Source organism: Oncorhynchus nerka, linkage group LG4 (genome assembly GCF_034236695.1).
Source record: "Oncorhynchus nerka isolate Pitt River linkage group LG4, Oner_Uvic_2.0, whole genome shotgun sequence".
Taxonomy (NCBI): Eukaryota; Metazoa; Chordata; class Actinopteri; order Salmoniformes; family Salmonidae; genus Oncorhynchus; species Oncorhynchus nerka.
The window spans coordinates 98,461,632-98,489,107 of NC_088399.1; the positions used below are offsets into that span (position 1 = coordinate 98,461,632).

Sequence of the window (27,476 nt, forward strand, 5' to 3'; positions counted from 1 at the left end):
GATGGACTGTGTACTGCAGCGATCGGTAAGCTGCTCAGACAGCTGACGCTTAAAGTTAGTGAGGGAGATATTAGTCTCCATCTTCAGTCATTTTTGCAATTCGTTCCAGTCATTGGCAGCAGAGAACTGGAAGGAAAGGTGGCCAAAAAGGTGTTGACTGTGGGGGTGACCAGTGAGATATACCTGTTGGAGCACGTGCTATGGGTGGGTGTTGCTATGGTGACCAGTGAGATATACCTGCTGGAGCGCGTGCTACGGGTGGCTGTTGCTATGGTGACCAGTGAGATATACCTGCTGGAGTAAGTGCTATGGGTGGTTGTTGCTATGGTGACCAGTGGAATATACCTGCTGGAGCGAGTGCTATGGGTGGGTGTTGCTAGGGTGACCAGTGAGATATACCTAATGGAGCGCGTGCTACGGGTGGGTGTTGCTATGGTGACGAATGGAATATACCTGCTGGAGCGAGTGCAATGGGTGGGTGTTGCTATGGTGACCAGTGAGATATACCTGCTGGAGCGAGTGCTACGGGTGGGTGTTGCTATGGTGACCAGTGAGATATACCTGCTGGAGCGCGTGCTATGGGTGGGTGCTGCTATGGTGACCAGAGAGATATACCTGCTGGAGCGAGTGCTACGGGTGGGTGTTGCTATGGTGACCAGAGAGATATACCTGCTGGAGCGAGTGCTACGGGTGGGTGTTGCTATGGTGACCAGTGAGCTGAGATAAGGGGGAGCTTTACCTAGCAAAGACTTATATATGACCTGGAGCCAGTGGGTATGGGAGACGAATTTGAAGCGAAGCGAGGGCCAGCCAACGAGAGCGTACAGGTCACAGTGGTGGGTAGCATATGGGGCTTTGGTGACAAAACGGATGGCACTGTAATAGACTGCATCCAATTTGCTGAGTAGAGTGTTAGAGGCTATTTTGTAATTGATGTGGCCAAAGTCATGGTTTGGTAGGATAGTCAGTTTTACGAGGGTATGTTTGGCTGCGTGAGTGAAGGAGGCTTTGTTGCGAAATAGGAAGCCAATTCTATATTTAATTTTTGATTGGAGATGCTTAATATGAGTCTGGAAGGAGAGTTTACAGTCTAGTTTACCTAGCTATTTGGAGTTGTCCACATATTCTAAGTCAGAACCGTCCAGAGCAGTGATGCTAGTCAAGTGGGCGGGTACGGGCAGCGATCGGTTGAAGAGCATGCACTTCGTATTGTTTGTGTCACATCACACACATTCAATCAATTAATAAGTGTCTCTTTATGCAGTGTTGTGTCGTCTCTCTTGTCGTGATGTGAGTTTTGTTTTATTTTTATTTTATTTTTTATTTTTTAATCCCAGACCCGCAGGAGGCCTTTTGCCTTCCGGTAGGCCGTCATTATAAATAAGAATTTGTTCTTAACCTGTTAAGGATGTTGCGAATTTTCGCAGCTTTTTGTTAAAAATCGCGCAACATTTCAGCGCCCTGCTATTCATGCCATTTGCCTTCCGGTAGGCCGTCATTATAAATAAGAATTTGTTCTTAACTGACTTGCCTAGTTAAATAAAGGTTGAATAAAAGTGTATGTCAATCATTGGCGAAAGCATGCATAGTTCAGTGAAAATTCTGTTATAGTCCACCCTACGACATCTCCCATTCACCCCCCATTCACCCCCCCCCCATTCACCCCCCCCCATTCCAGCTTCACCGCGTCATGTGACCTATTATTTCTTCTTCTCTGACGGCTCCGCCTCCGTCATGACATTACAGAGGTTCTGAATGGAGGCTGTGTTGGTGGGGTCCTCCCTGACAGACAACTTGGATCTCGACCTCGGCGCCGTCAACGACGTCGTCTCATGACTCTCTCCCACCTTCTTCCTGACGAGCTTCTGGATCCTCTTGTAGATGAGGTAGACCATCTCACAGATACATATGACGATGCAGACGGCTGAGGAGACCACCATGAAGAGGGTGAAGATCTTCTTCTCGGTGGGACGGGAGATGTAGCAGTCGACGGTGTTGGGGCAGGGCTCCAGGGAGCACTTGGAGAGACGAGGCATGTCATATCCCTCGTAGACGTAGTAGAGGATGTAGAGGAAGCCGCCGTCGAAGCCCGCCTTGAAGATCAGACTCGCCTACGGGGAGGATGAGAGATAAATAAAGAATCGTCATTAAAACAACTTTAAAGAGACCACACAGGAAATATGGGTGTCCAGTTGACTAGTTAAAATAGTTTCATTCAGATCAATTCATTAAGAGGAGTTATGTTCCATTCGACTCATGTTGTTATAACCAGAAGTAGAGATTGAGTAGAATTAGATATCGAGAAAATACTATTTTTGTTATTTCACCTGTATTTAACCAGGTAGGCAAGTTTACAAGCAAAGCAGTGTGACACGAACAACAACACAGAGTTACACATGGAATAACATGGAATAACATGGATTAACATGGATTAACATGGAATAACATGGATTAACATGGATTAACATGGAATAACATGGATTAACATGGATTAACATGGATTAACATGGATTAACATGGAATAACATGGATTAACATGGATTAACATGGAATAACATGGATTAACATGGATTAACATGGAATAACATGGAATAACATGGATTAACATGGAATAACATGGAATAACATGGATTAACATGGAATAACATGGAATAACATGGAATAACATGGATTAACATGGAATAACATGGAATAACATGGCATAACATGGATTAACATGGAATAAACAATAAACAAGCCAAGGACACAGAAGGTAAAGATAGAAGAGACCAGATAGGAAATACAGGTTACAGCAATTATTTTTAGTTTTATTTAGTTGTATTCTCAAGCATTTCGCTACACCCACAATAACATCTGCTAAATATGTGTATGTGACCAATACAATTTGATTTGATTTAGCAGGAGTTGCTTTCTCTTCCTCTGTCTCTCTCTTTGTCTTTCTCTTCCTCTTTCATTCTCTGTCTCTCTCTTTCTCATTCTGTCTCTGTTTCTCTCTTTGTCTTTCATTCTCTGTCTCTCTCTTTCTCTTTCTTTTTCTGTCTCTCTCTTTCTCTTTCTTTTTCTGTCTCTCTCTTTGTCTTTCATTCTCTGTCTCTCTCCTCTGTCTCTCTCCTTGTCTTTCTTTTTCTGTCTCTCTTTCTCTTTCTCTTTCTTTGTCTGTCTCTCTCTTTGTCTCTCATTCTCTGTCTCTCTCTTTTTCTGTTTCTCTCTTTGTCTTTCATTCTCTGTCTCTTTCATTCTCTGCCTCTCTCTTTCTCTTTCTTTTTCTGTCTCTCTCATTCTCTGTCTCTCTCTTTCTCTTTCTTTTTCTGTCTCACTCTTTCTCTTTCATTCTGTCTCTCTTTGTCTTTCTTTTTTTGTCTCTCTCTTTCTCTTACCTTGTCTGTCTCTCTCTTTGTCTCTCATTCTCTGTCTCTTTCTTTTTCTGTTTCTCTCTTTGTCTTTCATTCTCTGCCTCTCTCTTTGTCTTTCATTCTCTGTCTCTTTCTTTCTCTCTCTCTTTCTCATTCTGTCTCTGTCTCTCTCTTTTGTTCTCTGCCTCTCTCTTTCTCTTTCTTTCTCTGTGTCTCCCTTTCTCATTCTTTCTCTGTCTCTATCTTTAAAAAAAGGACATTCTACTCCTAAATGAATGGAAATTAAATTATGTTGACACCTTCTGAAATATAATTAGCCTGGTGTTGTGTTCTGTACAGTATGTTAGTGTTGTCTGGTGTTGTGTTCTGTACAGTATGTTAGTGTTGTCTGGTGTTGTGTTCTGTACAGTATGTTAGTGTTGTCTGGTGTTGTGTTCTGTACAGTATGTTAGTGTTGTCTGGTGTTGTGTACAGTATGTTAGTGTTGTCTGGTGGTGTTCTGTACAGTATGTTAGTGTTGTCTGGTGGTGTTCTGTACAGTATGTTACTGTTGTCTGGTGTTGTGTTCTGTACAGTATGTTAGTGTTGTCTGGTGGTGTTCTGTACAGTATGTTAGTGTTGTCTGGTGTTGTGTTCTGTACAGTATGTTAGTGTTGTCTGGTGTTGTGTTCTGTACAGTATGTTAGTGTTGTCTGGTGTTGTGTACAGTATGTTAGTGTTGTCTGGTGTTGTGTTCTGTACAGTATGTTAGTGTTGTCTGGTGGTGTTCTGTACAGTATGTTAGTGTTGTCTGGTGTTGTGTTCTGTACAGTATGTTAGTGTTGTCTGGTGTTGTGTTCTGTACAGTATGTTAGTGTTGTCTGGTGTTGTGTTCTGTACAGTATGTTACTGTTGTCTGGTGGTGTTCTGTACAGTATGTTAGTGTTGTCTGGTGGTGTTCTGTACAGTATGTTACTGTTGTCTGGTGGTGTGTACAGTATGTTAGTGTTGTCTGGTGTTGTGTACAGTATGTTAGTGTTGTCTGGTGGTGTGTACAGTATGTTAGTGTTGTCTGGTGGTGTTCTGTACAGTATGTTACTGTTGTCTGGTGGTGTTCTGTACAGTATGTTACTGTTGTCTGGTGGTGTTGTGTACAGTATGTTAGTGTTGTCTGGTGTTGTGTACAGTATGTTAGTGTTGTCTGGTGTTGTGTTCTGTACAGTATGTTAGTGTTGTCTGGTGGTGTTCTGTACAGTATGTTACTGTTGTCTGGTGGTGTTCTGTACAGTATGTTAGTGTTGTCTGGTGTTGTGTTCTGTACAGTATGTTAGTGTTGTCTGGTGTTGTGTTGTGTACAGTATGTTAGTGTTGTCTGGTGGTGTTCTGTACAGTATGTTAGTGTTGTCTGGTGGTGTGTTCTGTACAGTATGTTAGTGTTGTCTGGTGGTGTTGTGTACAGTATGTTAGTGTTGTCTGGTGTTGTGTTCTGTACAGTATGTTAGTGTTGTCTGGTGTTGTGTTCTGTACAGTATGTTAGTGTTGTCTGGTGGTGTGTTCTGTACAGTATGTTAGTGTTGTCTGGTGGTGTGTTCTGTACAGTATGTTAGTGTTGTCTGGTGGTGTTGTGTACAGTATGTTAGTGTTGTCTGGTGTTGTGTTCTGTACAGTATGTTAGTGTTGTCTGGTGGTGTTCTGTACAGTATGTTACTGTTGTCTGGTGGTGTTGTGTACAGTATGTTAGTGTTGTCTGGTGGTGTTGTGTACAGTATGTTAGTGTTGTCTGGTGGTGTTCTGTACAGTATGTTAGTGTTGTCTGGTGGTGTGTACAGTATGTTAGTGTTGTCTGGTGTTGTGTACAGTATGTTAGTGTTGTCTGGTGTTGTGTACAGTATGTTAGTGTTGTCTGGTGGTCTGTACAGTATGTTAGTGTTGTCTGGTGGTGTTGTGTACAGTATGTTAGTGTTGTCTGGTGGTGTTGTGTACAGTATGTTAGTGTTGTCTGGTGTTGTGTACAGTATGTTAGTGTTGTCTGGTGGTCTGTACAGTATGTTAGTGTTGTCTGGTGGTGTTGTGTACAGTATGTTAGTGTTGTCTGGTGGTGTTGTGTACAGTATGTTAGTGTTGTCTGGTGTTGTGTACAGTATGCTAGTGTTGTCTGGTGGTGTGTACAGTATGTTAGTGTTGTCTGGTGGTGTTGTGTACAGTATGTTAGTGTTGTCTGGTGTTGTGGTGTTGTGTACAGTATGTTAGTGTTGTCTGGTGTTGTGTTGTGTACAGTATGTTAGTGTTGTCTGGTGGTGTGGTGTTGTGTACAGTATGCTAGTGTTGTCTGGTGTTGTGGTGTTGTGTACAGTATGCTAGTGTTGTCTGAATGGTGTTGTGTACAGTATGTTAGTGTTGTCTGGTGGTGTGTACAGTATGCTAGTGTTGTCTGGTGTTGTGTTGTGTACAGTATGTTAGTGTTGTCTGGTGGTGTGGTGTTGTGTACAGTATGCTAGTGTTGTCTGGTGTTGTGGTGTTGTGTACAGTATGCTAGTGTTGTCTGAATGGTGTTGTGTACAGTATGTTAGTGTTGTCTGGTGGTGTGTACAGTATGTTAGTGTTGTTGTGGTGTTGTGTACAGTATGCTAGTGTTGTCTGGTGGTGTTGTGTACAGTATGTTAGTGTTGTCTGGTGGTGTTGTGTACAGTATGTTAGTGTTGTCTGGTGTTGTGGTGTTGTGTACAGTATGCTAGTGTTGTCTGGTGGTGTTGTGTACAGTATGCTAGTGTTGTCTGGTGTTGTGTTGTGTACAGTATGCTATTGTTGTCTGGTGTTGTGTACAGTATGTTAGTGTTGTCTGGTGTTGTGTTGTGTACAGTATGCTAGTGTTGTTGTGGTGTGGTGTTGTGTACAGTATGCTAGTGTTGTCTGGTGTTGTGTTGTGTACAGTATGCTAGTGTTGTCTGGTGGTGTTGTGTACAGTATGTTAGTGTTGTCTGGTGGTGTTGTGTACAGTATGTTAGTGTTGTCTGGTGGTGTTCTGTACAGTATGTTAGTGTTGTCTGGTGTTGTGTTGTGTACAGTATGCTAGTGTTGTTGTGGTGTGGTGTTGTGTACAGTATGCTAGTGTTGTCTGGTGTTGTGTTGTGTACAGTATGCTAGTGTTGTCTGGTGGTGTTGTGTACAGTATGTTAGTGTTGTCTGGTGGTGTTGTGTACAGTATGTTAGTGTTGTCTGTCTGGTGGTGTTGTGTACAGTATGTTAGTGTTGTCTGGTGGTGTGTACAGTATGTTAATGTTGTCTGGTGTTGTGTACAGTATGTTAGTGTTGACTGGTGTGGTGTTGTGTACAGTATGTTAGTGTTGTCTGTCTGGTGGTGTTGTGTACAGTATGTTAGTGTTGTCTGGTGGTGTTGTGTACAGTATGCTAGTGTTGTCTGGTGGTGTTGTGTACAGTATGTTAGTGTTGTCTGGTGGTGTTGTGTACAGTATGTTAGTGTTGTCTGTCTGGTGGTGTTGTGTACAGTATGTTAGTGTTGTCTGGTGGTGTGTACAGTATGTTAGTGTTGTCTGGTGGTGTGTACAGTATGTTAGTGTTGTCTGGTGTTGTGGTGTGTACAGTATGCTAGTGTTGTCTGGTGGTGTTGTGTACAGTATGCTAGTGTTGTCTGAATGGTGTTGTGTACAGTATGCTAGTGTTGACTGGTGTGGTGTTGTGTACAGTATGTTAGTGTTGTCTGTCTGGTGGTGTTGTGTACAGTATGCTAGTGTTGTCTGGTGGTGTTGTGTACAGTATGTTAGTGTTGTCTGGTGTGGTGTTGTGTACAGTATGCTAGTGTTGTCTGGTGTTCTATACAGTATGTTAGTGTTGTCTGAATGGTGTTGTGTACAGTATGCTAGTGTTGTCTGGTGTTCTGGTGTTCTGTACAGTATGTTAGTGTTGTCTGGTGGTGTTGTGTACAGTATGTTAGTGTTGTCTGGTGTTGTGTTGTGTACAGTATGTTAGTGTTGTCTGGTGGTGTTGTGTACAGTATGCTAGTGTTGTCTGGTGGTGTTGTGTACAGTATGTTAGTGTTGTCTGGTGGTGTTGTGTACAGTATGCTAGTATCTCACCAGATAGGTCCACCACAGGCCTCCTCTCTTCTTCCCTGGATTAGCGTACAAATGCGACCCTTCATGCATTGCGGAGTACTTGGAATCCTTCTCCTCACGCAACGTGACGTGCGCCACCACCAGCAGAGATGGACAGGTGACGAAGATGAGCTGCAGGGCCCACAGGCGGATGTGTGAGATGGGGAAGATGTGGTCGTAACAGACGTTGACGCAGCCTGGCTGGGCCGTGTTACAGACAAAGTCCTTACTCTCGTCTCCCCAGACGCGCTGAGCGGCCACCACAAACACCAGGAAGCGGAACACGAAGACCATGGAGAGCCAGACGCGTCCGAACACCGTAGAGTATTTATTCACCCCGCTGAGGAGGGACTGGAGCCCACCCCAGTTCATCTTGGAGGAGGAGGAGGAGGAGGAAGAGGTGGAGGGATGGAGGGGAGGGGGCGACAACCAGTCACTGAAAATCAGAAAACAGAATGGACAGGGTTACATGGTTTATTATTGTCATGCTGCAAGGTCTCTTCTTCTTCATATCTCACAGGAATAACAGTAAATACTCAACAGACTAGAGTGTGTGATGCTGTACAAGACTCTCACTAACACTGTCTCTGATGTCATCATTAGGCGCACACAGCACAGCCCACTGAACACCATGGGAGCATCATTTACCCACAACCCATCCTCCCCCCAGCGGATCACTATTCCCTCTGATTTCGTTTTTTATTATCCCCTTATTTGACCCTCATGACAACCAGAAGAAAACATATTATATTTAACATAAATCCATTTAGTAGGATATTTGACTTTACGTTAGCTTATATTACAATGGCCTATCATCGTACAATATAATATGAATTGTAGGACGTATAGTATTCTACGTTTAGAATGTTTAAGTATGATATATTACGGTCAATTGCTTTAGTATTACATGCTATGTTAGAGTAAGGGTTAGGGCTAGGTTTAGGGGAAGGGTTAGCTAACATGCTAAATAGTTGCAAAGTAGCTAAAAAAAGTAGTAAGTATTTTGTAAATTTGCTGATTAGCTAAAATGCTTAAGTTACTCATGATGAGATTCAAACATGCAACCTTTGCCTTAGAGGGATGCCCTTTATCTACTTCCTCGTAGTCAGAAGAACTTGTAGATGCCATTGTTATGGTGTCTGTGTCCAGTGTGAAGGAAGTTAGAGGTAGTTTCGTGAGCCAATGCTAACTAACGTTAGCACAATGACTGTGAAGTCATGCTAATAGGTACCCATAGACTTAGTAGATAGCCATAAACGGTGTTCGAACACTAATACACTGTATACTATATACAGTGGCAAGAAGAAGTATGTGAAACCTTTTTGGAATGACCTGGATTTCTGCGTAAATTGGTCATAATGACTGATCTTCATCTAAATCACAACAATAGACAAAAGACAGTCAGCTTAAACTAATAACACACAAACAATTATACGCTTTCATGTCTTTATTGAACACACCGTGAACCCTTGGATTTAATAATAACTGGTTGACCCTCCTTTGGCAGCAAAAAACCTCAACCAAACGTTTTCTTTAATTGCGGATCAGACCTGCACAACGTTCAGGAGGAATTTTGGACCATTCATCTTTTACGAAACTGTTTCTGTTCAGCAATATTCTTAGGATGTCTTGTGTGAAAACGCTCTTGAGGTCATGCCACAGCCTCTCAATCAGGTTGAGGTCAGGACACGGACTGGGTCCCTCCAGAAGGTGTATTTTATTCTGTTGACGCTATTCTTCTGTTGATTTACTTCTGTGTTTTGGGTCGTTGTCCTGTTGCATCACCCAACTTCTGTTGAGCTTTAATTGGAGGACCGATAGCCTTACATTCTCCTGCAAAATGTCTCGATAAACTCGGGAACTAATTTTTCCGTCGATTATAGCAAGCTCTCCAGGCCCTGATGCAGAAAAGCAGCCCCAAACCATGATGCTCCCTCCACCGTACGTTACAGTTGGGAGGTTTGGATGTTGGTGTGCTGTATGTAGTGCTCTACTTTTCACAGGTCCAATATGTAGGGGATAGAGCACCATTTGGGACTCATTACACATCAGCACAGTAAAACATTTTTTTAACTAGGCAAGTACGTTAAGAACATATTCTTATTTTCAATGACGGCCTACCCCAGCCAAACCCTCCCCTAACCCGGACGACGCTGGGCCAATTGTGAGTCCCCCTATAGGATTCCCGATCACGGCCAGTTGTGATACAGCCCAGGATCAAACCTAGGTCTGTAGTGACTCGTCTAGCACGGGGATGCAGTGCCTTAGACCGCTGCGCCACTCGTGTGTGTGAGTCATCCTCTGGACGCACCCTACTCTGTTAGACGGATGTGTGTGTGTGCGTGTGTGGTGTGTGTGTGTGTGTGTGTGTGTGTGTGTGTGTGTGTGTGTGTGTGTGTGTGTGTGTGTGTGTGTGTGTGTGTGTGGTGTGGGTGCTCAGCCAGCCATAGTCATTCCTTTATCCCATCTGCTCTCAGTTCATCAAAGGGCAGTTAGTGAGGTCGGGGAGGGTCATTTGATTGAGGAATACAAAGATGGAGCCAAATATACCATGGGAACTGGAACTGAGCCACACACATAACCATATACCATGGGAACCTGACTGGGACTGACTGAGACAGAGAGAGAGGGGAAGGAAGTCTAACTGTGCCAAAATAACAACAACCTGTAGATTCAATTGTTCAAAGCAAAAAGGGCAAGTAGAGAGAAATTGTTACACAGGTTGTCAGAGGAGTGTGTGTTTGTGTGCGTTTGTGTGTGCAAATGTGCTTGCTTGTGAGTGTTTGTGTGTGGGTGTGCCCTTCTACTTAAAAGTGAAAATGCAATGCTGTTTTCAGTCTGAGTATGAAAGCCATCCTGTGTGTGTCCCTGTAGTTTTCTTGGACAACTTGTTTCCACATAGGGTGGCTTTCATACTCAGACTGAAAGCAGCATTGCATTTTCACTTTTAAATTCTCTAGGGTAGGGGGCAGCATTGGGAATTTTGGATGAAAAGCATGCCCAAATTAAACTGCCTGCTACTCAGCCAAAAAAGCTAGAATATGCATGTAATTAGTGGATTTGGATAGTAAGCACTCTGAAGTTTCCAAACCCATTTGAATGATGTCTGTGAATATAACAGAACTCATATGGCAGGCAAAAACCTGAGAAAAAATCCAACCAGGAAGTGGGAAATCTGAGGTTTGTAGTTTTTCAACTCTTGGCCTATCAAATGGATCCAAGATGGCATAGCAGTCGGACGTGTGTTTTGTCTTGTCCCGTCCTATCTGGTGTAAATATAGGTTTCCTCGTTTTTTTCTGTATATATTTCGTACATATTTTAATCTCACTTTCCAACTACAGGCTGAATATACTCTCCTGCAACCCGCATCACCCAATGTGGTACGGATCTGCTTTTTCTATACTTTAGAACCGGAACCCCCATCAGAAGCTAGCCAGCTAACTAGCTACTAGCTAGTACTCAGTTAGCCACTGCTAGCGGTCTTCAAAGTTAACTAGGACACCAGCGCGACATCAACCCAGAGCATATCAGACTGCTTTTTCTCTACCACATCTCCGGATTCCTACCGCAAGCTCTGAACCTTTACACCGGATCATCGCAACTAGCTAGCTGCAATCCGAGTGGCTACTCCTGGCTAACGTCTCTGTCCCAGAGCAAGCACCAGTTAGCCTTGAGCTAGCCTCGAGCTAAGCCCATCTCCCGACTAGCCGAAGAGGTCCAACAGCAAATTGTTGGGCTACAATACCTCTTTTGCCAATTGGCCTGGACCCTTTACTGCCGACACGGAGCCCCGCTGATCCATCACGACTGGTCCGCCGACATAATCGTCCGAGGGGGTTTCAACAGGCTTTTCCGTTGCGACATCGCCAAAGATCCATCTGCTGGCCAAGGCCCGCGAGCTTTCTGAATCGCTGTGTCTCCAGCTCACCTATCGTACTAGAGCACCTGTAGCATACTCCTGGGCTACAATTACCCGGGCCCACGACCGGTCTGTCGATGTCACCGCATGAAGAGGAATAAACAGACTCACCCCATCGCGACGTCCCCCAAAGGTTAACTCTCTAGCCCTCGCTATCTCCCTGCTTGCTAATTCGGCCTGCTAACGGCTAGCTTGTCTAGCTCCGGTCCGCTAACTGCTACCTTGTCTAGCCCGGGCCTACGAACTGTTAGCTTGTTAGCACAGGCCTGCTAACCGTCTGAATCACCGCGTCCCAAACACTCTCTAGACCCATTTACTTTCTATCTCTTTTTGATTTTTAATTTGTTTATACCTTCCGGAAACCTGCCTCACCCAATGTGATACGGAATCGCTATTACTTTTATTTTTTTTATTTTTTTTATGACACACTCAAGAACCTCCAGACGCTAACCAGCTAACTAGCTACAAGCTATTTAGTCATTGTTAGTTTTTTTTTTAAACCTGGATAACACTCGCCAGTCCAGCTTCCCTGCCCATCCACCGCTGCCCCCTGGACACTGATCTCTTGGCTACATAGCTGACGCACGCTGGACTGTCCATTAATCACGGTACTCCATTCTACTTGTTTGTTTTATCTGTCGGACCCGTTGCCTAGTCAACGCCATTTTACCTGCTGTTTGTTGTGCTAGCTGATTAGCCTCGCCTACTGTTTTTAGCTAGCTTTACCCAATTCAACACCTGTGATTACTGTATGCCTCGCTGTATGTCTCTCTCAAATGTCAATATGCCTTGTATACTGTTGTTCAGGTTAGTTATCATTGTTTTAGTTCACAATGGAGCCCCTAGATCCACTCTTCATACCCCTGTTACCTCCTTTGTCCCACCTCCCACACATGCGGTGACCTCACCCATTACAACCAGCATGTCCAGAGATACAACCTCTCTCATCATCACCCAGTGCCTGGGCTTACCTCCGCTGTACCCGCACCCCACCATACCCCTGTCTGCGCATTATGCCCTGAATATATTCTACCATGCCCAGAAACCTGCTCCTCTTATCCTCTGCCCCCAACGCTCTAGGCGACCAGTTTTGATAGCCTTTAGCCGCACCCTCATACTACTCCTTCTCTGTTCCGCGGGTGATGTGGAGGTAAACCCAGGCCCTGGATGTCCCCAGGTACCCTCATTTGTTGACTTCTGTGATCGAAAAAGCCTTGGTTTTATGCATGTCAACATCAGAAGCCTCCTCCCTAAGTTTGTTTTACTCACTGCTTTAGCACACTCTGCTAACCCTGATGTCCTTGCCGTGTCTGAATCCTGGCTCAGGAAGGCCACCAAAAATTCAGAGATTTCCATACCCAACTATAACATCTTCCGTCAAGATAGAACTCCCAAAGGGGGCGGAGTTGCAGTCTACTGCAGAGATAGCCTGCAAAGTAATGTCATACTTTCCAGGTCCATACCCAAACAGTTCGAACTACTAATTTTGAAAATTACTCTCCAGAAATAAGTCTCTCACTGTTGCCGCCTGCTACCGACCACCCTCAGCTCCCAGCTGTGCCCTGGACACCATTTGTGAATTGATCGCCCCCCATCTAGCTTCAGAGTTTTTTCTGTTAGGTGACCTAAACTGGGATATGCTTAACACCCCGGCAGTCCTACAATCTAAGCTAGATGCCCTCAATCTCACTCAAATCATCAAGGAACCCACCAGGTACAACCCTAACTCTGTAAACAAGGGCACCCTCATAGACGTCATCCTGACCAACTGGCCCTCCAAATACACCTCCGCTGTCTTCAACCAGGATCTCAGCGATCACTGCCTCATTGCCTGTATCCGCCACGGAGCCGCAGTCAAACGACCACCCCTCATCACTGTCAAACGCTCCCTAAAACACTTCTGTGAGCAGGCCTTTCTAATCGACCTGGCCCGGGTATCCTGGAAGGACATTGACCTCATCCCGCCAGTTGAGGATGCCTGGTCATTCTTTAAGAGTAACTTCCTCACCATTTTAGATAAGCATGCTCCGTTCAAAAAATGCAGAACCAAGAACAGATACAGCCCTTGGTTCACTCCAGACCTGACTGCCCTCGACCAGCACAAAAACATCCTGTGGCGGACTGCAATAGCATCGAATAGTCCCCGTGATATGCAACTGTTCAGGGAAGTCAGGAACCAATACACGCAGTCAGTCAGGATAGCTAAGGCCAGCTTCTTCAGGCAGAAGTTTGCATCCTGTAGCTCCAACTCCAAACAGTTCTGGGACACTGTGAAGTCCATGGAGAACAAGAGCACCTCCTCCCAGCTGCCCACTGCACTGAGGCTAGGTAACACGGTCTCCACCGATAAATCCATGATTATCGAAAACTTCAATAAGCATTTCTCAACGGCTGGCCATGCCTTCCGCCTGGCTACTCCAACCTCGGCCAACAGCTCCGCCCCGCAGCTCCTCGCCCAAGCCTCTCCAGGTTCTCCTTTACCCAAATCCAGATAGCAGATGTTCTGAAAGAGCTGCAAAACCTGGACCCGTACAAATCAGCTGGGCTTGACAATCTGGACCCTCTATTTCTGAAACTATCTGCCGCCATTGTCGCAACCCCTATTACCAGCCTGTTCAACCTCTCTTTCATATCGTCTGAGATCCCCAAGGATTGGAAAGCTGCCGCAGTCATCCCCCTCTTCAAAGGGGGAGACACCCTGGACCCAAACTGTTATAGACCTATATCCATCCTGCCCTGCCTATCTAAGGTCTTCGAAAGCCAAGTCAACAAACAGGTCACTGACCATCTCAAATCCCACCGTACCTTCTCCGCTGTGCAATCTGGTTTCCGAGCCGGTCACGGGTGCACCTCAGCCACACTCAAGGTACTAAACGATAGTTCTTGCTGCGGGCGATTCCCTGATCCACCTCTACGCAGACGACACCATTCTATATACTTTTGGCCCGTCATTGGACACTGTGCTATCTAACCTCCAAACGAGCTTCAATGCCATACAGCACTCCTTCCGTGGCCTCCAACTGCTCTTAAACGCGAGTAAAACCAAATGCATGCTTTTCAACCGATCGCTGCCTGCACCCGCATGCCCGACTAGCATCACCACCCTGGATGGTTCCGACCTTGAATATGTGGACATCTATAAGTACCTAGGTGTCTGGCTAGACTGTAAACTCTCCTTCCAGACTCACATCAAACATCTCCAATCGAAAATCAAATCAAGAGTCGGCTTTCTATTCCGCAACAAAGCCTCCTTCACTCACGCCGCCAAGCTTACCCTAGTAAAATTGACTATCCTACCGATCCTCGACTTCGGCGATGTCATCTACAAAATGGCTTCCAACACTCTACTCAGCAAACTGGATGCAGTCTATCACAGTGCCATCCGTTTTGTCACTAAAGTACCTTATACCACCCACCACTGCGACTTGTATGCTCTAGTCGGCTGGCCCTCGCTACATATTCGTCGCCAGACCCACTGGCTCCAGGTCATCTACAAGTCCATGCTAGGTAAAGCTCCCCCTTATATCAGTTCACTGGTCACGATGGCAACACCCATCCGTAGCATGCGCTCCAGCAGGTGTATCTCACTGATCATCCCTAAAGCCAACACCTCATTTGGCCGCCTTTCGTTCCAGTACTCTGCTGCCTGTGACTGGAACGAACTGCAAAAATCGCTGAAGTTGGAGACTTTTATCTCCCTCACCAACTTCAAACATCAGCTATCCGAGCAGCTAACCGATCGCTGCAGCTGTACATAGTCTATTGGTAAATAGCCCACCCATTTTCACCTACCTCATTCCCATACTGTTTTTATACTGTTTTTTATTTATTTACTTTTCTGCTCTTTTGCACACCAATATCTCTACCTGTACATGACCATCTGATCATTTATCACTCCAGTGTTAATCTGCAAAATTGTAATTATTCGCCTACCTCCTCATGCCTTTTGCACACATTGTATATAGACTGCCCCTTTTTTCTACTGTGTTATTGACTTGTTAATTGTTTACTCCATGTGTAACTCTGTGTTGTCTGTTCACACTGCTATGCTTTATCTTGGCCAGGTCGCAGTTGCAAATGAGAACTTGTTCTCAACTAGCCTACCTGGTTAAATAAAGGTGTTCTCAACTAGCCTACCTGGTTAAATAAAGGTGTTCTCAACTAGCCTACCTGGTTAAATAAAGGTGTTCTCAACTAGCCTACCTGGTTAAATAAAGGTGTTCTCAACTAGCCTACCTGGTTAAATAAAGGTGAAATAAAAAAATAAAAAAAAATAAAAAAAAATAAAAAAAAATACACAGTGTCTATGGGGTGTCTATGCACTTCCTAAGGCTTCCACTAGATGTCAACAGTCTTTAGAACCTTGTTTGCTGCTTCTACTGTAAAGTAGAATGAGGGGGGAATGAGTCAGAGGTCTTCACGTGAGAGTGTTCCATTGCTTTTCTACTTTTCTGAAGACAAAGGAATTCTCCGGTTGGAACATTATTGAAGATTTATGTTAAAAACATCCTAAAGATTGATTGATTCTATACATCGTTTGACATGTTTCTACGGACTGAAACATAACTTTTTTGGACTTTTTGGACTTTTCGTCTGCACCTAGTGATCGCGCCTCATGAATTTTGATTACTGGGCTAAATGCGCTAACAAAAAGAAGGTATTTGGACATTATTGAACAAAACAATCATTTATTGTGCAACTGAGATTCCTGGGAGTGCATTCTGATGAAGATCATCAAAGGTAAGTGAATAGTTAAAATGCTATTTCTGACTTCTGTTGACTGCACAACATGGTGGATATCTGTTTGGGTTGTTTTGGTCTCTGAGCGCCGTACTCAGACTTTTGCATGGTGCGCTTTTTCTGTAAAGTTTTTTGGAAATCTGATACAGCGGTTGCATTAAGGAGAAGTGGTTCTAAAATTCCATGCATAACAGGTGTATCTTTTAGCAATAATTATTATAAGTATTTCTGTAAATTGATGTGGCTCTCTGCAAAATCACCGGATGTTTTGGAACTACTGAACATAACGCGCCAATGTAAACTCAGATTTTGGGATATAAATATGACCTTTACCGAACAAAAAATACATGTATTGTGTAACATGAGTGTCATCTGATAAAGATCATCAAAGGTTAGTGATTCATTTTATCTATATTTCTGCTTTTTTGTGACTCCTCTCTTTGGATGGAAAAATGGCTGTTATTCTGTGACTAGGTACTGACCGAACATAATAGTTTCGTCGTAAAGCCTTTTTGAAACTGGACACTGTGGCTGGATTTACAACAAGTGTATCTTTAAAGTGGTGTAAAATACATGTATGATTGAGGAATTGTAATTATGAGATTTATATATTTTGAATTTGGCTGCAGTTTCATTGGCTGTTGACGAGGTGGGACGCTACATTCCCACACACCCCAGAGAGGTTTTAAGTAGAAGGGCACACACACAAACACTCACTTTAATTTGACATCGATACTAACATAGCAGGTTATCATACACCTAGGTGTGCATGCACACAAATCTACTTCCTGCAGTCTGGAAGCTTGACGGATCTCTATTGAACGACGCATCCCGATTGGCCAGGGCCCATTTGGGAAGCAGTCAAAACTTTTACGTAACGATCTCATTCTTGTCAATCACCTGACAAGAAGCACGTTGTGTCATCTAACATGTAGTCCCTCCGCCGCCATCATCCCCCCTCTTCAAAAGGGGGTGACACTCTAGACCCAAACTGTTACAGACTCCTATCAATCCTGCCCTGCCTTTCTAAAGTCTTAGAATGCCAAGTTAACAAACAGAAAAATATCCTGTGGCGTTCTGCAATAGCATCGAATAGCCCCCCTCCCCAAATAAGGCAAGCTTTTTCAAACAGAAATTTGCTTCCAGTAGCACTAATTCCAAAAAGCTTTGGGACACAGTAAAGTACATGGAGAATAAGAGCACCTCCTCCCAGCTTCCCACTGCACTGTCACCAATGATACATCTACGATAACAGATAATTTCAATAAGCATTTTTCTACAGTTGGCCATGCTGTCCACCTGGCTACCCCAACCCCTGCCAACATCTCAGCACTCCCTGCAGCAACTTGCCAGAGCCCCCCACCCCTCGCTTCTCCTTCACTCAAAATCTAGATAGCTGATGTTCTGAAAAGAGCTGCAAAATCTGGATCCCTACAAATCAGCCGGGCTAGACAATCTGCACCCTCTCTTCTAAAATTATCCCACTGCAATTGTTGCATCCCCTATTACTAGCCTGTTCAAACTCTCTTTTGTGTCGTTTGAAATACCCAAAGTTGGAAAGCTGCCGCGGTCATCCACCTCTTCAAAGGGGGTGACACTCTAGACCCAAACTGTTATAGACCTATATCTATCCTACCCTGCCTTTCTAAAGTCTTCGAAAGCCAAGTTAATAAACAGATCACCGACCATTTCAAATCCCACCGTGCTTTCTCCGCTATGCAATCTGGTTTCCGAGCTGGTCACGGGTGCACCTCAGCCACGCTCAAGGTCCTAACCGATATCATAACTACCATCGAGAAAAGACAGTACTGTGCAGCCATCTTCATCGACCTGGCCAAGTCTTTCGACTGTCAATTACCGCATTCTTATCGGCAGACTCAATAGCCTTGGTTTCTCAAATGATTGCCTCGCCTGGTCACCAACGACTTCTCAGACAGAGTTCAAGTGTGTCAAATCGGAGGGCCTGATGTTCGGAATTCTGGCAGTCTCTATGGGGGTGCCACAGGGTTCAATTCTCCAACCGCACCTTTTCTCTATATATATCAATGATGTTGCTCTAGCTGTTGGTGATTCTCTGATCCACCACTACGCAGACGCCACCATTGTGTATACATCTGGCCCTTCCTTGGACACTGTGTTAAAACTTCTTATGACTGGGGGGCAGTATTTCAGTATTGAGTAGCTTGGATGAATAAGGTTCCCAAAGTAAACGGCCTGCCTCTCAGTCTCAGTTGCTAATATATGCATATTATTATTATTAGTATTGGATAGAAAACACTCTGAAGTTTCTAAAACTGTTTGAATGATGTCTGTGAGTATAACAGAACTCAAATGGCAGGCAGAAACCTGAGGAGAAGTCAAAACAGGAAGTGAGAAATCTGAGGCTGGTATGTACTCAACACAGTTCCCATTGAAATCCGCTTGAGATATTAACTCCCTAATCTTACCTCATTTGCACACACTGTATATATCGTTTCTATTGTGTTATTGACTGTATGGTTTGTTTATTCCATGTGTAACTCTGTGTTGTTTTTGTCGCACTACTTTGCTTTATCTTGGTAAGGTCGCAGTTGTAAATGAAAACTTGTTGTCAACTGGCCTACCTGGTTAAATAAAGGTGAAATAAGTTGAAGTCTGAGGTTTACATACACCTTAGCCAAATACATTTAAACTCAGTTTTTCACAATTCCTGACATTTAATCATAGTAAAAATTCCCTTTCTTAGGTCAGATAGGATCACAACTTTATTTTAAGAATGTGAAATGTCAGAATAATAGTAGAGACAATTATTTATTTCAGCTTTTATTTCTTTCATCACATTCCCAGTGGGTCAGGAGTTTACATGCACTCAATTAGTATTTGATAGCATGGGACATGGGTCAAACATTTTGGGTAGCCTTCCACAAGCTTCCTACAATAAGTTGGGTGAATTTTGGTCCATTCCTCCTGACAGAGCTCGTGTAACTGAATCAGGTTTGTAGGCCTCCTTGCTCGCAATACGCTTTCTCAGTTCTGCCAACACATTTTCTATAGGATTGGGGACAGGGCTTTGTGATGGCCACTCTAATTTTTCCACAACTTTGGAAGTATGTTGGGGTCATTGTTCATTTGGAAGACCCCTTTGCGTCCAAGCTTTAACTTCCTGACTGATGTCTTGAGATGTTGCTTCATTATATCCACATCATTTCCCTGCCTCATGATGCCATCTATTTTTGGAAGTGCACCAAGCCCTCCTGCAGCAAAGCACCCCCACAACATGATGCTGCCACTCCCGTGATTCACGGTTGGGATGGTGTTCTTTGGCTTGCAAGCTCCCCGTTTTTCCTCCAAACATAACGGTGGTCATTATGACTAGACCAGAGGACATTTCTCCAAAAAGTACAATCTTTTGTGCAGTAGTCTGGCTTTTTTATGGCGGTTTTGGAGAAGTGGCTTATTCCTTGCTGAGCGGCCTTTCAGGTTATGTCGACCTGTTTCCTCCAGCATCTTCACAAGGTCCTTTGATGTTGTTCTGGGATTGATTCGCACTTTTCGCAACAAAGTACGTCCATCTCTAGGAGACAGAACACGTCTCCTTCCTGAGCGGTATGATGGCTGCGTGGTCCCATGTTGTTTATACTTGTGTACTATTGTTTGTAGAGACACACGTGGTACCTTGAGGCATTTGGAAATTGCTCCCAAGGATGAACCATACTTGTGGAGGTCTACAATTATTCTTGGCTGATTTCTTTTGATTTTCCATGATCTCAAGAACAGAGGCACTGAGTTTGAAGGTAGGCTTGAGATACATCCACAGGTACACCTCCAACTGACTCAAATTATGTCAATTAGCCTATCAGATGCTTCTAAAGCCATGACAACATCATTTTCTGGTATTTTCCAAGCTGTTTAAAGGCATATTCAACTTAGTGTATGTAAACTTCTGACCCACTAGAATTGTGATACAGTGAATTATAAGTGAAATAATCTGTCTGTAAACAATTGTTGGAAAAATTACTTGTGTCATGTACAAAGTAGCTGTCCTAACCGACTTGCCAAAACTATAGTTTGTTAACAAGAACATTTGTGGAGTGGTTGAAAAACGAGTTTTAATGACTCCAACCTAAGTGTATGTAAACTTCCTACTTCAACTGTATACACACAGTATGTACTCTGTCTATTCAAACTAGGTAAGACCTGGGCGGACCACTATGTTGGTTAGCCAAGTGGCCAGGTGACCAGTGGGTACACCCCCTGTATGTTGGTTAGCCAAGTGGCCAGGTGACCAGTGGGTGCACCCCCTGTATGTTGGTTAGCCAAGTGGCCAGGTGACCAGTGGGTACACCCCCTGTATGTTGGTTAGCCAAGTGGCCAGGTGACCAGTGGGTACACCCCCTGTATGTTGGTTAGCCAAGTGGCCAGGTGACCAGTGGGTGCACCCCTTGTATGTTGGTTAGCCAAGTGGAGTGGTTGAAAACTAGTTTTAATGACTCCAACCTAAGTGTATGTAATCTTCCGACTTCAACTGTACATATATAATTCATTACAGTTATGCACAAACATCTAGTACCATTGTGTAATGCTGAATGCTGATTGGTTAAAACTGCATTCAAGCCGGTGTCTTTTCCACAAGTTACCACCGGCTTGTGGAATAGACACCGGAATAGACATCTGACTGCTCCACTGTCTCATCAGCCCAGCCAGGCAATTTATCAATCCACTGTCTCATCAGCCCAGCCAGGCAATTTATCAATCCACTGTCTCATCAGCCCAGCCAGGCAATTTATCAATCCACTGTCTCATCAGCTCAGCCAGGCAATTTATCAATCCACTGTCTCATCAGCCCAGCCTGGCAATTTATAAACACCACTATGAAAAGCATCTAGACATTATCTCACGTTTCTTTTATACTAATATTTAGTTTTTGGAGATTTGTGTAAACCTTGCTGTCTGTCTCTCTGACATTTTGCAAATTCGTTCTCCAACTGTCCCAATAGTAATGATTGAGTCGAGACGAGGCAGACAGGCAGGCAGCTTTTCTCAGCCAGTCGAAATCATGAATCAGCAGGCATCATTTTTATGGATATATACTAAGAAATGTCAATTGAAAAATGGTAAAATGAAACTAAGTGTTAGCTAGTTTGCGGTCTTTCCAGCTTCAGTTTGAAGTGATTGTGTTACTGTAGCTGTGTTGTTGGCTAGCTGAACAACAGTGTCCTGATTCAGTTTGAAGTGATTGTGTTACTGTAGCTGTGTTGTTGGCTAGCTCCTCTGAACAACAGTGTCCTGATTCAGTTTGAAGTGATTGTGTTACTGTAGCTGTGTTGTTGGCTAGCTCCTCTGAACAACAGTGTCCTGATTCAGTTTGAAGTGATTGTGTTAGCTGTGTTGTTGGCTAGCTCCTCTGAACAACAGTGTCCTGATTCAGTTTGAAGTGATTGTGTTACTGTAGCTGTGTTGTTGGCTAGCTCCTCTGAACAACAGTGTCCTGATTCAGTTTGAAGTGATTGTGTTAGCTGTGTTGTTGGCTAGCTCCTCTGAACAACAGTGTCCTGATTCAGTTTGAAGTGATTGTGTTACTGTAGCTGTGTTGTTGGCTAGCTCCTCTGAACAACAGTGTCCTGATTCAGTTTGAAGTGATTGTGTTAGCTGTGTTGTTGGCTAGCTCCTCTGAACAACAGTGTCCTGATTTAGTTTGAAGTGATTGTGTTAGCTGTGTTGTTGGCTAGCTCCTCTGAACAACAGTGTCCTGATTTAGTTTGAAGTGATTGTGTTAGCTGTGTTGTTGGCTAGCTCCTCTGAACAACAGTGTCCTGATTCAGTTTGAAGTGATTGTGTTACTGTAGCTGTGTTGTTGGCTAGCTCCTCTGAACAACAGTGTCCTGATTCAGTTTGAAGTGATTGTGTTACTGTAGCTGTGTTGTTGGCTAGCTCCTCTGAACAACAGTGTCCTGATTCAGTTTGAAGTGATTGTGTTAGCTGTGTTGTTGGCTAGCTCCTCTGAACAACAGTGTCCTGATTCAGTTTGAAGTGATTGTGTTAGCTGTGTTGTTGGCTAGCTCCTCTGAACAACAGTGTCCTGATTCAGTTTGAAGTGATTGTGTTACTGTAGCTGTGTTGTTGGCTAGCTCCTCTGAACAACAGTGTCCTGATTCAGTTTGAAGTGATTGTGTTACTGTAGCTGTGTTGTTGGCTAGCTCCTCTGAACAACAGTGTCCTGATTCAGTTTGAAGTGATTGTGTTACTGTAGCTGTGTTGTTGGCTAGCTCCTCTGAACAACAGTGTCCTGATTCAGTTTGAAGTGATTGTGTTACTGTAGCTGTGTTGTTGGCTAGCTCCTCAGAACAACAGTGTCCTGATTCAGTTTGAAGTGATTGTGTTACTGTAGCTGTGTTGTTGGCTAGCTCCTCTGAACAACAGGTGTCCTGACGAGAGAGCACATTTTCTACGCCAGCTGAAATCACACCTCGTTAGCTCATTATTATAGACGTATTCAAATAAATGTCACTAGAAAACAGCTTAAACAAATGTGTCAGATTCTGACCTTCCTTTGTTTTGTATTTATTTAGTATGGTCGTGAGTTGGGTGGGCAGTCTATGTTTGTTTTTCTATGATTTGGGTATTTGTATGTTTCGGCCTAGTATGGTTCTCAATCAGAGGCAGGTGTCATTAGTTGTCTCTGATTGAGAATCATACTTAGGTAGCCTGGGTTGCACTGTGTGTTTGTGGGTGATTGTCTATGTTAGTTGCTTGTGTTCAGCACAGGTCTCATTTAGCTTCACGGTCGTTATTGGTTTATTGTTTTTGTATTCAGTGTTCAGTACTTTCTTTAATTAAATATTCATCATGAACACATACAACGCCGCATTTTGGTCCTCCGATCCTTCTCGCCTCTCCTCTTCAGATGAAGAGGAGGGCGACCGTGACAATGCAAATGGATCTACTTTGTTGTTATTCTGGTTGCACTTTTTGACGTGACAGTAAGTTAGCCGTAGTTGGCTAGCTAGCAAGCAAGGGATTAAAACATTGTCAGCCAGTATGCCAATGGAACATTTAGAACGAATGGTTGTGTCCATAGATACAGAACAAAAACGCTGCATCTCTAGCAACCAAACCAATATAATGAACCTTAGATTTGTTTTCGGATTTGTTTTCGGAACTTGTGGAAGGATGAAATTGTATGAATAAATTCATAATTTTAAGGAAAATGTGTCAATCATTATTGGTAACCCGTTCTATAAAAGTGATATTGCCCTCGAAGCTGACACATTGCCAATATATCCACCAAACATCGTCTTCACAAGCATTGTAACTTAACTATATAATTCAATGCAGTTACACTTGCTTTTTAAACTCAACAGGTTGTGTAGACAATGTTACAGTACTTTTTCCCCCCCTTAGCTGTGACTCTCAAATGGTTAATTAGACTGAAGCTAGTGGAGAATGTTAGCTGTGACTCTTAAATGGTTAATTAAACTGAAGCTAGTGGAGAATGTTAGCTGTGACTCTCAAATGGTTAATTACACTGAATCTAGTGGGGAATGTTAGCTGTGACTCTCAAATGGTTAATTAAACTGAAGCTAGTGGAGAATGTTAGCTGTGACTCTCAAATGGTTAATTACACTGAATCTAGTGGAGAATGTTAGCTGTGACTCTCAAATGGTTAATTACACTGAATCTAGTGGAGAATGTTAGCTGTGACTCTCAAATGGTTAATTACACTGAATCTAGTGGAGAACGTCGGCTATGATTCACACAGGGTTAATTAGACTGAATCTAGTGGGATAATGTCAGCTATGATTCACAAAGGGTTAATTAGACTGAATCTAGTGGGATAATGTCAGCTATGTGTGTGTCATGATTCCATTTACATGTTAGGTATTTAACTGAGTTCTGATTGTCATTAAACTGACTAATGGAACAGCCACCTGACTTCCTCATTAGATAATGGAACAGACAGCCCTCCAATATACCTGACTTCCTCATCAGATAATGGAACAGACACCCCTCCAATATACCTGACTTCCTCATCAGATAATGGGACAGACACCCCTCCAATATACCTGACTTCCTCATTAGATAATGGAACAGACAGCCCTCCAATATACCTGACTTCCTCATCAGATAATGGGACACCCCTCCAATATACCTGACTTCCTCATCAGATAATGGAACAGCCACCCCTCCAATATGCCTGACTTCCTCATCAGATAATGGGACACCCCTCCAATATACCTGACTTCCTCATCAGATAATGGGACACCCCTCCAATATGCCTGACTTCCTCATCAGATAATGGGACACCCCTCCAATATACCTGACTTCCTCATTAGATAATGGAACAGACAGCCCTCCAATATACCTGACTTCCTCATCAGATAATGGAACAGACAGCCCTCCAATATACCTGACTTCCTCATCAGATAATGGAATAGACAGCCCTCCAATATACCTGACTTCCTCATCAGATAATGGAACAGACAGCCCTCCAATATGCCTGACTTCCTCATCAGATAATGGGACACCCCTCCAATATACCTGACTTCCTCATCAGATAATGGGACACCCCTCCAATATGCCTGACTTCCTCATCAGATAATGGGACACCCCTCCAATATGCCTGACTTCCTCATCAGATAATGGGACACCCCTCCAATATGCCTGACTTCCTTATCAGATAATGGGACACCCCTCCAATATACCTGACTTCCTTATCAGATAATGGGACAGACACCCCTCCAATATACCTGACTTCCTCATCAGATAATGGGACACCCCTCCAATATACCTGACTTCCTCATCAGATAATGCTGTGGAATTAATGACAAACACAAACTGACCTCCAACCCACACAGATCTGTTAGCATGGGGTGTTTCCCAATACTCTTCATTAGCTGCCTCCAACCCACACAGATCTGTTAGCATGGGATGTTTCCCAATACTCCTCATTAGCTGCCTCCAACCCACACAGATCAGTTAGCATGGGATGTTTCCCAATACTCTTCATTAGCTGCCTCCAACCCACACAGATCAGTTAGCATGGGGTGTTTCCCAATACTCGTCATTAGCTGCCTCCCACCCACACAGATCAGTTAGCATGGGGTGTTTCCCAATACTCTTCATTAGCTGCCTCCAACCCACACAGATCAGTTAGCATGGGATGTTTCCCAATACTCTTCATTAGCTGCCTCCAACCCACACAGATCTGTTAGCATGGGGTGTTTCCCAATACTCTTCATTAGCTGCCTCCAACCCACACAGATCTGTTAGCATGGGGTGTTTCCCAATACTCTTCATTAGCTGCCTCCAACCCACACAGATCAGTTAGCATGGGGTGTTTCCCAATACTCTTCATTAGCTGCCTCCAACCCACACAGATCTGTTAGCATGGGGTGTTTCCCAATACTCTTCATTAGCTGCCTCCAACCCACACAGATCAGTTAGCATGGGCTGTTTCCCAATACTCTTCATTAGCTGCCTCCAACCCACACAGATCAGTTAGCATGGGCTGTTTCCCAATACTCTTCACTAGCTGCCTCTAACCCACACAGATCAGTTAGCATGGGGTGTTTCCCAATACTCTTCACTAGCTGCCTCCAACCCACACAGATCAGTTAGCATGGGGTGTTTCCCAATACTCTTTCTTCACTGGTTTCGATTCTTATATCCTATCTCACACAGCTCACTATTCTGCTGAGCTTAGTAAAGACCAGAGCCCAATATGTTTAAATAATTAGACCAGGCTCTAGGACATGTTAGGGCCCATATAGGGTAGCCTAGTGGTTGGAGTGTTAGACTAGCAGCCGCAAGGTTGAAAGTTCAAACCCCCGAGCTGACAAGGTACACATCTGTCAGTCTGCCCCTGATCAGGCAGTTAACCCACTGTTCCTAGGCTGTTGTTGTAAAATAATAATTTGTTCTTAACTGACTTGCCTGGTTAAATAAAGGTCAAATATATATATATATATATATATATATATATATAGAACTTGGTTGGGGATGCAACAATACGACAGAACTTCCTTCAGTTCCCTGTGAAATGACCTGCTGTGATCCAGAAAACAGCTAATTTAACAGATGTTTTTATAGAGTAGCATTCAGGACAGTGTGTGGCCATTTTTTAATTTTTTTTTTTTTTTACAGTGTTTTGACTTTCTGTTGATGGTTTGGGACAGGTGTTTCCTGTCCAACAGACAATCGGGAATACTAAAGATGGTTCCCATCTTGTCTGTCTGCATGGAAGGATGTGCTGATTGTTCACACATAGCTCTTACTGTATATCTGTGTCTGTCCTATTGGTTGAGCTAGCTTAGCTCTCTCTCATACCTTTGTTACTGCACCAAGGCACACTTCGGTTGTCCCATGAGTCAACAAACTATTTACATCAGCTATGTGTGTGTGTGTGTGTGTGTGTGTGTGTGTGTGTGTGTGTGTGTGTGTGTGTGGCATTGCAACACGAGCAAGATACAGTCAGAGAGTTATGTAATTGTCCTTACGTGACCCTCTCTGAACCCGTCTGAACCCTGAGACAGTGGAATGCTTCCTAAATGACACCCTATTCCCCAATGGGTTCTGGTCTAAAGTAGTGCACTACTACCCTATAGGCCCTGGTCTAAAGTAGTGCACTACTACCCTATAGACCCTGGTCTAAAGTAGTGCACTACTACCCTATAGACCCTGGTCTAAAGTAGTGCCCTATGTAGAGGATATGGTTTAAGATGTAGCCAGTTTCTTGACCTAACCTTCAGTAGGTCGTCCCCTCCCTAGTCTGTCGTGCTGGTGCCTCCCCCCTCCCCCCTCCCCCCTCCCTCCCGCTTGTAGCTCCTCACTATGGTTCAACGAATAATCCTTACGAACGTTAAAAAATCAAAGACACAAATGAACTAAAATAATAATAATGATAATGATAAGGTGTCTTACCTGGTTGAGAGGAACAGACGAAGGGGTCAAATAGATGTGTTTTTAATACAAAGACGAGAAGCTCACGATGTGGTTGTTGATTGGAAGGAAGCAGAGTTCCACCTGGTTGGATGGGGGAGGGGCTAGGATGTACAGACGAATAGAAGAGGGAAGAGAGGTAAGGTGTCTCACACACACACACACACACACACGCAAACACACACACACTCACTCACACACACACACACACGCAAACACACACACACACACTCACACACACACTCACACACGCGAACACACACACACACTCACACACACACTCACACACGCAAACACACACACACTCACACACACACACACACACACACACACACACACACACACACACACACACACACACACACACACACACACACACACACTCACACTCACAAACACAAGCAAAAACACACACACACACACGCAAACACACATGCAAGCGCACGCGTGCAAAC

General features: G+C 43.9%; 1 protein-coding gene across 1 annotated transcript; it reads right to left on the reverse strand.

Annotated features, from left to right (window-relative positions):
- Positions 1-1,679: 1,679 nt before the first annotated feature.
- LOC115121972 (gap junction beta-4 protein-like) lies at positions 1,680-27,476 on the reverse strand. The gene is made up of 3 exons (XM_029651122.2): positions 27,004-27,476; positions 7,427-7,880; positions 1,680-2,111 (listed from the first exon to the last, which is right to left on the reverse strand). The coding sequence occupies exons 2-3, from the start codon at positions 7,814-7,816 to the stop codon at positions 1,701-1,703; spliced, it is 801 nt and encodes a 266-aa protein (XP_029506982.1). The 5' UTR covers positions 7,817-7,880; positions 27,004-27,476; the 3' UTR covers positions 1,680-1,700.